General features: G+C 37.9%; 1 protein-coding gene across 1 annotated transcript; it reads left to right on the forward strand.

Annotated features, from left to right (window-relative positions):
- Positions 1 to 3,142: 3,142 nt before the first annotated feature.
- Positions 3,143 to 13,477, forward strand: LOC306980617 (CDP-diacylglycerol--glycerol-3-phosphate 3-phosphatidyltransferase). The gene is made up of 6 exons (XM_079580043.1): positions 3,143 to 3,209; positions 4,772 to 4,867; positions 8,964 to 9,076; positions 10,328 to 10,451; positions 11,804 to 11,964; positions 13,365 to 13,477. Exons 1-6 carry the CDS (start codon positions 3,170 to 3,172, stop codon positions 13,422 to 13,424), a joined length of 594 nt encoding a protein of 197 aa, XP_079436169.1. The 5' UTR covers positions 3,143 to 3,169; the 3' UTR covers positions 13,425 to 13,477.
- The last annotated feature ends 1,557 nt before the right edge of the window (positions 13,478 to 15,034 follow it).

Genomic DNA, 15,034 nt, shown 5'->3' on the forward strand with positions numbered 1-15,034 from the left:
AATTAAAGCCTTTGTTGGCACGATGTGACTGCTTATCTTAATGCAGAGATTCCCAAAGCGAACCAGAGCTTCACTTGAGGGCCATGCGAGCTCCAATCAGAACTACAATGAAGGGGAGGCATTTTAATGGATTTTATATTGATTATTGTTCAAAGATGTCTTAATTAACCACTGAAAATACTTTTATATTCCTTAAAATACAGAAGATTGTCCGGTTGGAAAAGGGTGTTTGGGTTCACTGAGCAGCTGTAAGTTAAAAACATTCAAATAAACAGCAAGAAATGTGTTTATCTACACGCCCTCCATGATTACTGTACAAAGACTTTATTATTTCATAAACTTTTATTTCATTAAACACCCATCCATCTATTTTCTTCCGTTTTATCCGGGGCCGGGTCGCGGGGGCAGCGTCTCAGCAGAGACGCCCAGACTTCCCGATCCACACACACCTCCTCCAGCTGTTCTGACCCCGAGGCGACACCAGGCCAGCTCGGAGACATAGTCCCACCAGCGTGTCCTGGGTCTTCCACGAGGCCTTGTCCCACTAGGACATGCCTGGAACACCTCCCGCGGGAGGCGACCAGGAGGCATCCGGAACAGATGCCCGAGCCACCTCAGCTGCTCCTTTCGACGTGGAGGAGCAGCGACTCTACTCCGAGCTCCTCCCGGGTAACTGAGCTCCTCACCCGATCTCGACCCTGCAAAAGAAACTCATTTCGGCCGCTTGTATCCACGATCTTGTCCTTTCGGTCATTACCCAGATGGTAAATGGTCTCAACTTATATAGCGCTTTTCCACCTACATTAGGCACTCAAAGCGCTTTACAGCAAGGATCCACTCACCCATTCATACTCTCATTCATACACCAGTGCACGCAGACACTGGACAAGGACACAACGACAGTGTGCACTTTCAGGAGGTGGCATTCGAACCCCCGACCTTCTGATCATGAGACAACCCGCTCTACCAGCTGCGCCACTGTCGCCCCAAATCTCATGACCACAGGTGAGGGTGGGAACGTAGATCGACTCAGCTCCATCCGTCTCTCACTCGTGAACAAGACCCAGAGATACTTGAACTCCTCCACTTGAGGCAAGGACTCCGCTCCGACTTGAAGAGGGGAAGCCACCTTTTTCCGGTGGAGAACCATGGCCTCGGATCTAGATGATGATGAATGATTCGGATTCATTAAACATAAAAGTAGACATTGGGTGCACTTTCCTCTTCTCTTACAAAAATAATGTAACTCTCCATAGAAACGAGCAGAGGTGGGTGGAGTAGCCAAAATATTTACTCAAGTAACAGTAACGGTACTGTAAAAAAAAGTACTTGGAGATTTTCTTTACTTGAGTACTGTGATATAAGTAACTGTTCTCGACTCCCGGCTTGAGTTACTTTTTTTTACTCAAGTAAGAATGCAGATACTTCATGTTACAACGTACAGTACAAAAAAAAACTACTAACAAAAATCTGCTTCAATACTTGAGTAAATGTAACTGAGTACGACCCATCTCTGGAAAGAAGGTATATAACTTTGTAGTAGGTCCAGTACATACTTATTTTACATACCCACTCCCGGTGAAGTTTACAGTCAAATCTTAGGAGGAGTGAGCTCATAAATGTGTGTTTGTACATTTACTTTCCAGCCAGACCTAATCTAAACCTGGTCGAAAACAATCGAAACCTCCTCTAAACCAGTGAATAACAGCTCTACACCTGTCAAAACCAGCATAAACCAGTCCAAACCTGGTCTTTACGGGTCCAAACCAGGTACAAACCAGTCTTAAACAGGTCTACACCATTCAAAAACTGCTCTAAACCAGTCCAAACCTGGTCTAAACCAGTCTAAAACTGCTCTAAACCAGTCCAAACCTGGTCTAAACTGGTCCAAACTAGGTCGGAACAGGCCCAAACCTCCTCTAACCCAGTGAAAAACAGCTCTAACCCTGTCAAAACCAGCATGAACCAGTCCAAATCTGTTTTTTACGGGTCCAAACCAGGTCTAAACCAGTCCAAACCTGGTCTAAACTGGTCCAAACTAGGTCAGAACCGGCCCAAGCCTCTTCTAAACCAGTGAATAACAGCTCTAAACCTGTCAAAACCAGCATTAACCAGATCAAACCAGCTCTAAACCTGTCTCAAACTGCTCTAAACCGGTCCACACTAGGTCGACACAGGCCCAAGCCTCCTCTAAACCAGTGAATAACAGCTCTAAACCAGTCCAAACCAGGTCTAAACCTGTCAAAACCAGCATTAACCAGTCCAAACCTGGTCTTTGCGGGTCCAAACCAGGTACAAACCAGTCTTAAACAGGTCTACACCATTCAAAAACTGCTCTAAACTGGTCCAAACTAGGTCAGAACAGGCCCAAGCCTCCTCTAAACCAGTGAAAAACAGCTCTAAACCTGTCAAAACCAGCATTAACCAGTCCAAACCTGGTCTAAACTGGTCTTAACTGCTCTAAACCTGTCAAAACCAGCATAAACCAGTCCAAACCTGGTCTAAACCAGTCCAAACCAGCTCTAAACCTGTCAAAACCAGCATAAACCAGTCCAAACCTGGTCTCTAAGGGTCCAAACCAGGCTAAACCAGTCTTAAACTGCTCTAAACCGGTCCAAACTGGGTCGGAACAGGCCCAAGCCTCCTCTAAACCAGTGAATAACAGCTCTAAACCAGTCTTAAACTGCTCTAAACCAGTCCAAACCTGGTCTAAACTGGTCCAAACTAGGTCAGAACTGGCCCAAACCTGCTCTAAACCAGCATAAACCAGCCCTAACTAGTCCAACCCCAACCTATACTCGTCCAAACCTATTATTTTGAGTATTACAAACTTGAACCGAATGGTCGCGAAAGGCAGACTTAGAAACAACAGATGATTCGATAAAGTGGGCTCTACCAAACGGTTGAGCAAAGAAATCTCTCCATCAGCAGTTCCGCCGGTCCAGCAGAGGGCGCCGTTTCCTCCTAGTTTCATGCACACGCGAAGAAGGTGGTTTGTTTACTTCCTGGTAGCGCGCGCTTAACCCTCACAAAACAATAACGTAATAAAAAATCCGATTAAAAAGATGAAAGTCCGCGGGTGGACGTGACAAAGAGGAGCAGCCGCGGCGAGAATGTTTACGTTGTAGCGGAGAGTTTGTGATTTTTGCCGTTTACGATCTGATAAAAGATGAGTTCCCACGTGCTGCTGTACTGGCCGAACATCGTAGGTAAGAAATTAAATTATTAAACATTTATCTGTGTAAGGTGTGAATGTACACGTGTGTTTGTCCGCCGCTTCTGATCAAATTAAGTTTTTTTGTTTTGTTAATGCGATTTTAGGCAACGGCTAATAATGCGCAGCAGATTCGACACACTTGAACCCACCTGAACCGAGCACATTTTCTCCAGTTTGGCTTTACCCCAGTGCAAAAGCTTCTGGAAAAAAGCTGTGAAAATATCAACAAAACTGAGACGAAAACGATGATGGAAATGTGACGAAAAAGGGAGAAAACATTGACAAAAAAGTGACGAAAAATTGATAAAAAAAAAAGTGGCAAAAATGTCACCAGAAATTGACAAAAAGAAATGACAAAAATGTTACAAAAATTTGATAAAAATTGGACCAAAAAATGACCAAAATGTGACAAAAAAATTACAGAAATTTGATTAAAAATGATGATTTTTTTTTATGTAACAAAAAATTACAAAAATGTTACAAAAATTTGAAAAAAATGGGACAAAAAAATTATAAAAAATGGGACCAAAAAATGACCAAAATGCAACAAAAGAATGACAGAAATTTGATACAAAATTGTTTTTTTTTTTTTTTAAATGTGACAAAAAATTACAAAAAATTGATAAAAATTTGACCAAAAAATTACAAAAAATGGACAAAAAATGCAACAAAAACTGTGACAAAAATGTGATAAAAAAAATTGACAAAAAATGGACCAAAAAAATGACAAAAAAGTTGCAAAAAATTATGGAAAAAAAATCTGATGACGTGAGGAAAAACATCCTCTCGGTTCAGGCGGGAGTTAAGAGGTTAATTGAGGGAATTCTGTGTGTACATATGATATAGAAAAAAGTCTCTGTTTTTAGAAGAAGCATTGTAAGCCAATTACTTGATGATAATGGGGACTGGTTTGATTATAATGAGCTCATTGACAAGTTTAACATGCAAACAACAACAAGACACTCTTCATGTCCACCTCCTTCTCCACAGTGTCCACAGTGTCCAAAGGTGTTTATTAAATTCTTGCACATTGAAGTTAAAAATACATTTTGAATTTGCTGCTGCGGGAGTAAATGAAGACCGACTCTCTCCGTTTCTACACGAGACTGAAGACAATTATCCTGACGACGTGACGAGAGACTTACTGTGTGAATGACTGTGGGAGGCCATTTGCCGTCCCGCTCTAAAAACGATCAGGGCAAAACCCGGTCACAGATATTGGGGACAAAAATGGCAACTCCATTTTAGAAATCTCACATACCTAAATAATGTCTTGTGTGAGGAGAGTTTGGGCTGTTACAACTCTGTTATAATAAGGTTAAAGCCTCAAAAGAAGTCGCTTTTGCTCGATATGATTGTACCTTCAAAAACATGCAGATACTAATGTGAGCAGGACATAACCTTGAACCATTAAAATCTTGTTACACATGCGAGAAAATAGCTTTTATTTAATGTTCTAAGTCATTTTGTCTTCTCACAATAATGTTACAGTATCTAATCTTTTTAAATCGTGGAGCCGTTTCCTCTGAAGCTTTTTGTTTCTGTCGTGTTTAGGATACTTCCGGATCGGCCTCCTCTTCGCTGCCTGGGGTTTTTACGACACTCCGTGGGTTTTCCTCCCCCTGTACTCCTGCTCCGTTCTGCTCGATGGTAAGATACTCGGAGAACATGTGAAAAAAATGACAAAAAAATTACTAAATGTGACAAAAAATGACAAAAAAATGACAAAAAATGACAAAAAAATGACAAAAAGTGATAAGAATGTGACAAAAAATGAAAAAAAAAAATTACAAAAAATTGACAAAAAATGAAAAAAAAATTACAAAATGTGACAAAAAATTTGATTATAAATTGACAAAAAAAGACAAAAAAAAGACAAAAAAAATGACCAAAAAAAAAGACAAAAAAGTTACAAAAATGAGTTGAATACCCAACAAAAAAAATGACAAAAAAATGACAAAAAATGAAAAAAAAATTACAAAATGTGACAAAAAAATTGACAAAAAAAGACAAAAAAAAGACAAAAAAAGACAAAAAAAAAAGACAAAAAACTTACAAAAATGAGTTGAATACTTCCGGATCGGCCTCCTCTTCGCTGCCTGGGGTTTTTACGACACTCCGTGGGTTTTCCTCCCCCTGTACTCCTGCTCCGTTCTGCTCGATGGTAAGATACTCGGAGAACATGTGAAAAAAATGACAAAAAAATTACTAAATGTGACAAAAAATGACAAAAAAATGACAAAAAATGACAAAAAAATGACAAAAAGTGATAAGAATGTGACAAAAAAGGAAAAAAAAAAAAAGGAAAAAAAGGAAAAAAAATTGACAAAAAATGAAAAAAAAATTACAAAATGTGACAAAAAATTTGATAAAAAATTGACAAAAAAAAGACCAAAAAAAGACAAAAAAATGACCCAAAAAAAGACAAAAAAGTTAGAAAATGAGTTGAATACCCAACAAAAAAAATGACAAAAAATGAAAAAAAAATTACAAAATGTGACAAAAAATTTGATAAAAAATTGACAAAAAAAAGACAAAAAAAAGACAAAAAAAAGACAAAAAAAGACACAAAAAAATGACAAAAAAGTTACAAAAATGAGTTGAATACCCCCCCCAAAAAAAAGACTAAAAAAATGACCAAAAAAATGACAAAAAACTTACAAAAATGAGTTGAATACTTCCGGATCGGCCTCCTCTTCGCTGCCTGGGGTTTTTACGACACTCCGTGGGTTTTCCTCCCCCTGTACTCCTGCTCCGTTCTGCTCGACGGTAAGATACTCGGAGAACATGTGAAAAAAATGACAAAAAAATTACTAAATGTGACAAAAAATGACAAAAAAATGACAAAAAATGACAAAAAAATGACAAAAAGTGATAAGAATGTGACAAAAAAGGAAAAAAAAAAAAAGGAAAAAAAGGAAAAAAAATTGACAAAAAATGAAAAAAAAATTATAAAATGTGACAAAAAATTTGATAAAAAATTGACAAAAAAAAGACAAAAAAAAGACAAAAAAATGACCCAAAAAAGACAAAAAAGTTGGGTATTCAACTCATTTTCTAACTTTTTTGTCTTTTTTGGGTCATTTTTTTGTCTTTTTTTTGTCTTTTTTTTGTCAATTTTTTATCAAATTTTTTGTCACATTTTATAATTTTTTTTTCATTTTTTGTCAATTTTTTTTCCTTTTTTTCCTTTTTTTTTTTTTCCTTTTTTGTCACATTCTTATCACTTTTTGTCATTTTTTTGTCATTTTTTGTCATTTTTTTGTCATTTTTTGTCACATTTAGTAATTTTTTTGTCATTTTTTTCACATGTTCTCCGAGTATCTTACCGTCGAGCAGAACGGAGCAGGAGTACAGGGGGAGGAAAACCCACGGAGTGTCGTAAAAACCCCAGGCAGCGAAGAGGAGGCCGATCCGGAAGTATTCAACTCATTTTTGTAAGTTTTTTGTCATTTTTTTGGTCATTTTTTTAGTCTTTTTTTGGGGGGGGGTATTCAACTCATTTTTGTAACTTTTTTGTCATTTTTTTGTGTCTTTTTTTGTCTTTTTTTTGTCTTTTTTTTGTCTTTTTTTTGTCAATTTTTTATCAAATTTTTTGTCACATTTTGTAATTTTTTTTTCATTTTTTTTCATTTTTTTTGTTGGGTATTCAACTCATTTTCTAACAAAAAAAATGAAAAAAAATGAAAAAAAAATTACAAAATGTGACAAAAAATTTGATAAAAAATTGACAAAAAAAAGACAAAAAAAAGACAAAAAAAAGACAAAAAAAGACACAAAAAAATGACAAAAAAGTTACAAAAATGAGTTGAATACCCCCCCCAAAAAAAAGACTAAAAAAATGACCAAAAAAATGACAAAAAACTTACAAAAATGAGTTGAATACTTCCGGATCGGCCTCCTCTTCGCTGCCTGGGGTTTTTACGACACTCCGTGGGTTTTCCTCCCCCTGTACTCCTGCTCCGTTCTGCTCGATGGTAAGATACTCGGAGAACATGTGAAAAAAATGACAAAAAAATTACTAAATGTGACAAAAAATGACAAAAAAATGACAAAAAATGACAAAAAAATGACAAAAAGTGATAAGAATGTGACAAAAAATGAAAAAAAAAAAAAAAGGAAAAAAAGGAAAAAAAATTGACAAAAAATGAAAAAAAAATTACAAAATGTGACAAAAAATTTGATAAAAAATTGACACAAAAAAGACCAAAAAAAGACAAAAAAATGACCCCAAAAAAGACAAAAAAGTTAGAAAATGAGTTGAATACCCAACAAAAAAAATGACAAAAAATGAAAAAAAAATTACAAAATGTGACAAAAAATTTGATAAAAAATTGACAAAAAAAAGACAAAAAAAAGACAAAAAAAAGACAAAAAAAGACACAAAAAAATGACAAAAAAGTTACAAAAATGAGTTGAATACCCCCCCCAAAAAAAAGACTAAAAAAATGACCAAAAAAATGACAAAAAACTTACAAAAATGAGTTGAATACTTCCGGATCGGCCTCCTCTTCGCTGCCTGGGGTTTTTACGACACTCCGTGGGTTTTCCTCCCCCTGTACTCCTCCTCCGTTCTGCTCGACGGTAAGATACTCGGAGAACATGTGAAAAAGCTCCCGACTTCCTCCGTAGCCGCAGAGTTCGGGCGACAAAGCGGACGTCTGACTGGTCACAGAGCCGTCTTCTAAACCTGGTCCGGAGCAGGTTATGTTTCCATGGAGATCCACAACACGAGGAAGTCGTCCAGCTCTGTAGTCAAGGCCGTGGGAACCCAGGGTGCTGAGGGCGCTGCAGCAGCCCCCCTGGTGGATAGTTTGTGAACTGCAGGTAATATTAACCCCTTAACTCCCACCTGAACCGAGCACGTTTTCTCCAGTTTGGCTTTACCCCCAGTTCAAAAGCTTCTGGAAAAAAGCTGTGGAAAAATAGCAACAAAACTGAGACGAAAAAACAATGATGGAAATGTGACAAAAATTACACAAAAAGTCACACGAAATTGACAAAAATGTGACAAAAAATGAAAAAAAAAAAAAAATTACAAAAAATTGACAAAAATTGACAAAAAATTGACAAAAAATGACAAAAATGTGAGAAAAAATGACAAAAAAATAAATAAATAAAACAAATTACTAAAAATTGACAAAAAATGACAAAAAAATGACAAACAATGACAAAAAAATAAATAAATAAAACAAATTACAAAAAATTGACAAATTGACAAAAAAATGACAAATAAATGACAAAAAATGACAAAAAAATGACAAAAAAATGACAAAAAAATTACAAAATGTGACAAAAAATGTGATAAAAATTTGACAAAAAAATGACAAAAAAATGACAAAAAATGACAAAAAAATAAATAAATAAAACAAATTACAAAAAATTGACAAATTGACAAAAAAATGACAAAAAATGACAAATAAATGACAAAAAATGACCAAAAAAGACCAAAAAAATGACAAATAAAATGACAAAAAAGTTACAAAAATGAGTTGAATACCCAACAAAAAAAATTATGGAAAAAAAGTCTGACGTGAGGAAAAAGATCCTCTCAGTTCAGGCGGGGGTTAAGAGGTTAATAAATAGGAGAAGCACAGAAAAAGCGTTTTTGGGGTACATGTTTTTCCTCAGCACCCCCTAACTAAAATGTCTTCCCACGGCTCTGTCTGTAGTTCTGTAAAACCAGGGTTAGCTCTGAACGTACCGCTCTATCACCCTCTAATCCAGAGTGTGTGTTTTTGTGCAGGGGTGGACGGGTGGCTGGCGCGGCGGCTGAAGCAGGCGTCAAACTTCGGGGCCTGGCTGGACGTCGTCGTGGACAATCTGAGTCGGGGGATGTTGTGGAGTCAAGTCTCTCAGGTCAGAAACAACACAAAGAGAGTCATTCCCCTCCCTGTGAGACACTTTCAGGAGGGAGAATAACAACAACAATACGCTGTTTAGATGATGCGATCATTATGCCCGAAAATCAGCATAAAATACACTAGTTATTAGTTAAAGAGGGGGTATTCTGCTTTTTTCAATCACATAGCACCAGTTTATATCACACTACAATGATGACCAAACCTTCTGTTGGTCTGTAAATGCAGTAAATTAGAATAACTGCCTTGTATAAAATTGCTCTCTCAAAATGGCTGTAGTGAATGTCTTGAAAGTTTGGCTTTACCCCAGTCCAAAAGCTTCTGGAAAAAAGGTGTGAAAATAGCAACAAAACTGAGACGAAAACAATGAAGATGTGACGAAAAAAGTGAGAAAACTTTGACAAAAAATTGATTAAAAAATCACACAAAAAAATATTTAAAAATGACCCAAAAAAGGACTAAAAAAAATACAAAAATGACAAAAAATTGATTAAAAAAACGACCCAAAAAATGACAAAAAAAGTGACAAAAAAATGACAAAAGTTTTATTAAATGACAAAATAATTGACTTAAAAAAAAAGACAAAAATTGATTTAAAAAAAAGTTTTAAAAAAGTTTTAAAAAATGACAAAAAAACGATAAAAAAAGTAAAAAAAAAAAAGACAAAAAAATGTGACAAAAATGACAAAAATTGTATTAAATGACAAAAAAATTTACTTAAAAAAAATGACAAATTGATAAAAAAAAAAAGACAAAACATGTGACAAAAAATGACAAAAAATTGATTAAAAAAAAAGTTTAAAAAGTGACAAAAAATTGATTAAAAAAAAGTAAAAAAAAGTTACAAAAATTAGTTGCATACCCCCCCCCCCCAAAAAAGATGGAAAAAAATCTGATGTGAGGAAAAAGATCCATTTACATGAGTTTTGTAGGTCTTATCTTTCAAATGAGGTGTTACACTGGCCTACAGGATTTGGGTAAAGCTGAACTGGAGAAAATTAAAGGCCGGTTAAAGGCCGGTAACTCTTGTGAATGGCCGACCTTTTACAACCCAGCCGGCCAAAGCGGAACCTCTGTTTTAGCTCTTTTAAATGAGGCTCTCGGTTCAGGCGGGAGTTAAGAGGTTAAAGCCTATTCATACGGTTCCACCTCTGTCTGTGCTCCTGTCTGTGCTCCTGTCTGTGCTCCTGTCTGTGCTCCTGTCTGTGCTCCTGTCTGTGCTCCTGTCTGTGCTCCTGTCTGTGCTCAGGCCGGGTGGCTGGTGTCGGCCGTGGAGTGGTGCGTGTTCGTCTGCAACCACTGCTCGAAAGGAGACGACTGGAAGAACAGCTTCAGCCACAGCCCGAGGCTCGTGCAGGCGATCATGGCCAACGGTAGAAACTGCTCCTCACCTTCATCATCACATCTCCCTTTCATGTGGAACTGGATTTTAAAATAGCTAAAATTCATTCATTTTTTTCCATTCATATATTTCAGGCAAAGTGGACAAAATATAGTGAAGTCATTTGTGCAAAAAAAAGGAATATACAGTATGTTAACATGACGATCCAGTTCTACCTGAAAGGGAGAGGGAAGAAGATCATTTATTTAATCCCACCCCCAGTTCATCAAAAACATTCAGTTGCAGCTTTGGCTAAAATTGACCATATTTTTCCTCAAACGTTTCCCCTTTTAGTCCAGGTTTCTTTCCTCTGATTGATAAAATGTTAACAAACCTTAAAGGAACAGGCCACCGTTTTTACATACTGAGATATGTTCTTACCTGAGCTTAGACGAGTTCTTTAGGACCTGTCTGATCTTCACCCGTGCCTTCAGTCACGTAAACACAGCGCAGACGGCGTTAGCATTTAGCCTCTCCCTCTCTCCTCTATAGCTCCAGAACAGGTCAAGATAGAAGCTACCAAGCTCTTCCACATTTCCCCTATTTAAATATGGTTACGTGAAGTGTTCCACTACAAAGTATAATTACACAAAATTAAACAATGTGGATTTTCTAAGCGGATAAAAGGGGGAACTATATTGTAAGGCGTAATAATACCAGGAGTAATTTGGCATCCGCACAGTAAAGTGAAGTTTACTGCGCGGATTTCGAACTACTCCTGGTATTATTACGCCTTACAATATAGTTCCCCCTTTTATCCGCTTAGAAAATCCACATTGTTTAATTTTGTGTAATTATACTTTGTAGTGGAACACTTCACGTAACCATATTTAAATAGGGAAAACGTGGAAGAGCTTGGTAGCTTCTATCTTGACCTGTTTTGGAGCTATAGAGGAGAGAGGGAGAGGCTAAATGCTAACGCCGTCTGCGCTGTGTTTACGTGACTGAAGGCACGGGTGAAGATCAGACAGGTCCTAAAGAACTCGTCAAAGCTAAGGTAAGAACATATCTCAGTATGTAAAAACGGTGGCCTATTCCTTTAATATAGAAGCTGCAGTTACACGTATGACCTGAGGTGGCAGTAGTGAGTATAAAATGGCCAACTTGCATCTAGCACCTTTAAAATGGCATTAGAAATCCTTAGGCCTTCTGTGTTTTTATGCGTCGTATCTGCAGTGAGAAGGACTTGGATAAACGCGGATTCAAAGCTCAATAAATCAGACATTATGGATGTTATAAAATGAAACAAAGTCCAGGAAAGTAAATTAGCATATTTTAGAAAAGAGGGAAAGAAGAGTTAAACCCTGAGGCGTGACCTCTGTGTGAAGCTGGTTGTCTCCTCAGGGTTCCGGACGCCGCTGGGTTTGCTGGTGGTGAGTGGGCTCCACGTCCTGCCTCTGTGGCTTTACTGCTCTCAGCGAGTCCCCCCGGCTCTGCCGCTCTGGGCCCGGGACGGGGTCACGGCGCTGCTCATCGCGGGACGAGCCCTCGCTGTGGTCGCAGAGGTAAGACTTCAGTCAGTGAACGCTCTGAGTCGTAATAACAGCCTTAAAGGTCATGAAGACGCTGCTCCTGGGTCCTCATGGCCTTTCCTCTTGTGTCATTTACCAGTGGCGTCTGGTGATGTGAAAACCAGGGGGGGCTGTAACGTATTGTTTAGTTTTATTCAACTAAAAAGTCAATCAAAGTGTAACAATAGTCACTACATATTTGTGTTTTGCACCAACAGAACCAGAACAAAGGCAGGAGGTGTTTCCTCTTTGATTTCATGTACAGTTTTAGTCCCAGACCTGCTGTGGTTTCATTATGAGCCTCAGAGCCACAGGTTTAAACCCGTATAAACCGTCAGACAAATGATCCGCTCAGAAATAATGTGCAGCTCACGTTTAACCGAGAGTCCTCCTCCTCTTGTAGCACCTGGAGCTCCTCCTGTAGCACCTGGAGCTCCTCCTCCTGTAGCACCTGGAGCTCCTCCTGTAGCACCTGGAGCTCCTCCTGTAGCACCTGGAGCTCCTCCTCCTGTAGCACCTGGAGCTCCTCCTGTAGCACCTGGAGCTCCTCCTGTAGCACCTGGAGCTCCTCCTCCTGTAGCACCTGGAGCTCCTCCTCTGTTTCCCTCAGTGAATGAATGACGTTCCCCTCTCCTGTCGTAGCTCCTCCTCACGGTCCTGAATCTTCTCTCCATCAAATGTCCACGTCCTGGGACAGAACTGTCAAAGTCAGCGAGGGTTTGTCCCAAAGTGTGAGATAAACAAGCAGCAGCTAAAGCAGACGAGCTAGTTAGCATCGTCATGCTACCTCCAGGAAAGTCCGTTTAGACGTGACTTCTGACTGAAGAAAGTCTGAAGTCCATTAGTTTGACTTAATCCTTTCACCTCCTCTCAGGAAACAACACAAAGCTTCTCTGGTCTTTCCTCCGATCGTCCGTGAGCTCAGAGCTGCTTCTCATGTTTGTTTACAGGAGACGCTTCCTCGTCTTTCACCTGTTAAATCTCCGATGGCGCTGAGGCCACGCCCCCATCGGAGATTTATTATTGCGCGTCTCTGATTGGTTGAATTAATGACATACAGTGACGTTTTAGTAGAGCGCCATTGGTTAGATGCTTGGGGCGCTGTTCCTGCCGCCCCGAGCACAAAACTACACATTTATGAGGCTGTTACAGCACAAGATGAACCAGGCAGACAAAATGACAAAATGACAAAATGACACCTCCTTCACCTCCGCTCCCCCTCCCTCAGTGTAAAAAACACCTGTACAGAAGACAGTCAGGATTTTGCTAAACTTAAAACTTTTTATTTTATTTGCGATATTGATAGAGGAGCGCCGCCCTTAATGGACGAGCCGCCTCTGAGGTTTACGCTTGAATATTGAAATTCCTCCTGATTTCTGTTGTGTTTGTTTCAGGCCTGGTGCGTCTGGACTCACGTGAAGTTTCTCACCAAAGACGAACACAAAGAAAGTTAGAAACACGACTTATATATTGGCCTTTTGTCCGTAGTTCTCTGTAGTTATTCAGGGATTTGGGCTCAGCGTTTGGTGCATGTGTTTTTAAAAAGGCAGCTTTAAGTTCAGGAAAATAAGACTTTCTATGTAAAATGCTGGATTATTCAGATGCATCTAATATATTTAATGTTAGACACAGATGTTACATAATATATGGGTTTGCACTTTAAAAAGAAATGGAATGTTTTAATTTTGCTGATCTGTTATAAATCTCGTCTCGGCCGAGCGTATTTGAGTTTTGAAAAAGGGAATCGTTGCTAAGAAACTGTTTTAAAATATGTCTGAGGGAAAAGCTCGAACGTCTGTATTTATTGCCCGTATTGAATATTTATTCAATAAATTATTTTTCTGACTTGGTTTTGTCATTTTTTACTGATGAACTGAGTGCATTTTCTCCAGCTTGATTTTTCCCAGATCTGAAAACTTCTTTACAGGAGAGAAACAGTGTAGTGCCTCATTTGAAAGCTAAGACCTACAAACTTTGTCACATTTTTTAAGCATTTTTGTATTTTTCTTGCTTTTTGTCTTGGTTTTGCCACATTTTTGTCGCTGATTTATATATTACTGTGTTTTTTTAGTCTGAGGGGGCGTGGTTTGATTTTTTGTGACATTTTTGTTGAATTTTTGTCACATTTTTGTTGAATTTTTGTCACATTTTTGTCACATTTTTGTTTAATTTGTCACATTTTTGTTGATTTTTTGTGACATTTTTGTTGAATTTTTTGTCACATTTTTGTTGAATTGTCACATTTTTGTTGAATTTTTGTCACATTTTTGTTGAATTTTTTGTCACATTTTTGTTGAATTTTGTCACATTTTTGTTGAATTTTTGTCACATTTTTGTTGAATTTTTGTCACATTTTTGTTGAATTTTTTGTCACATTTTTGTTGAATTTTTGTGACATTTTTGTTGAATTTTTGTCACATTTTTGTAGAATTTTTGTAACCTGGCTAACACCAGGCTGCTGTGTGCGCTCGAATTATTTCGAACTGCACAACAGCCTGGGGACCATGGCCCAAATTTTCGCATGGATTTGGGAACCAATCACAGAGCGAGGAGGGACGGCGCTATTCGATATATGGAAGCTTGTAGATTATTTACGGATGAAAAAAAAAAAACGTTTATTTATGGATCCAACATGACAGCAGCAGACGCAATGGTATTTTTCAGTCAAGCTTCAGACCTTGTTCTAAATAATTTAGCTCAAAATTTACAGCGGGTACGTCATACGTCATGATACGATTGGCTGGGGCTACGTGCAGACGCATGAGAGACATTTTTTTTCTGTATCGCCCAATAAACGACTGGACGATCGTAAACCACACCTCTCCTACGAGAAAATGAATTGGTGTCCCCAGACTAAATATCACTTGTGATTTTAGTCTGGTGTTAGCCAGGCTAGAATTTTTGTCACATTTTTGTTGAATTTTTGTCACATTTTTGTTGATTTTTTGTCACATTTTTGTTGATTTTTTGTCACATTTTCGTTGAATTTTTGTCACATTTTTGTTGATTTTTTGTCACATTTTCGTTGATTTTTTGTCACATTTTCGTTGATTTTTTGTCACAT

Source organism: Gobius niger (genome assembly GCF_951799975.1).
Source record: "Gobius niger genome assembly, chromosome: 1".
Classification (NCBI taxonomy): domain Eukaryota; kingdom Metazoa; phylum Chordata; class Actinopteri; order Gobiiformes; family Gobiidae; genus Gobius; species Gobius niger.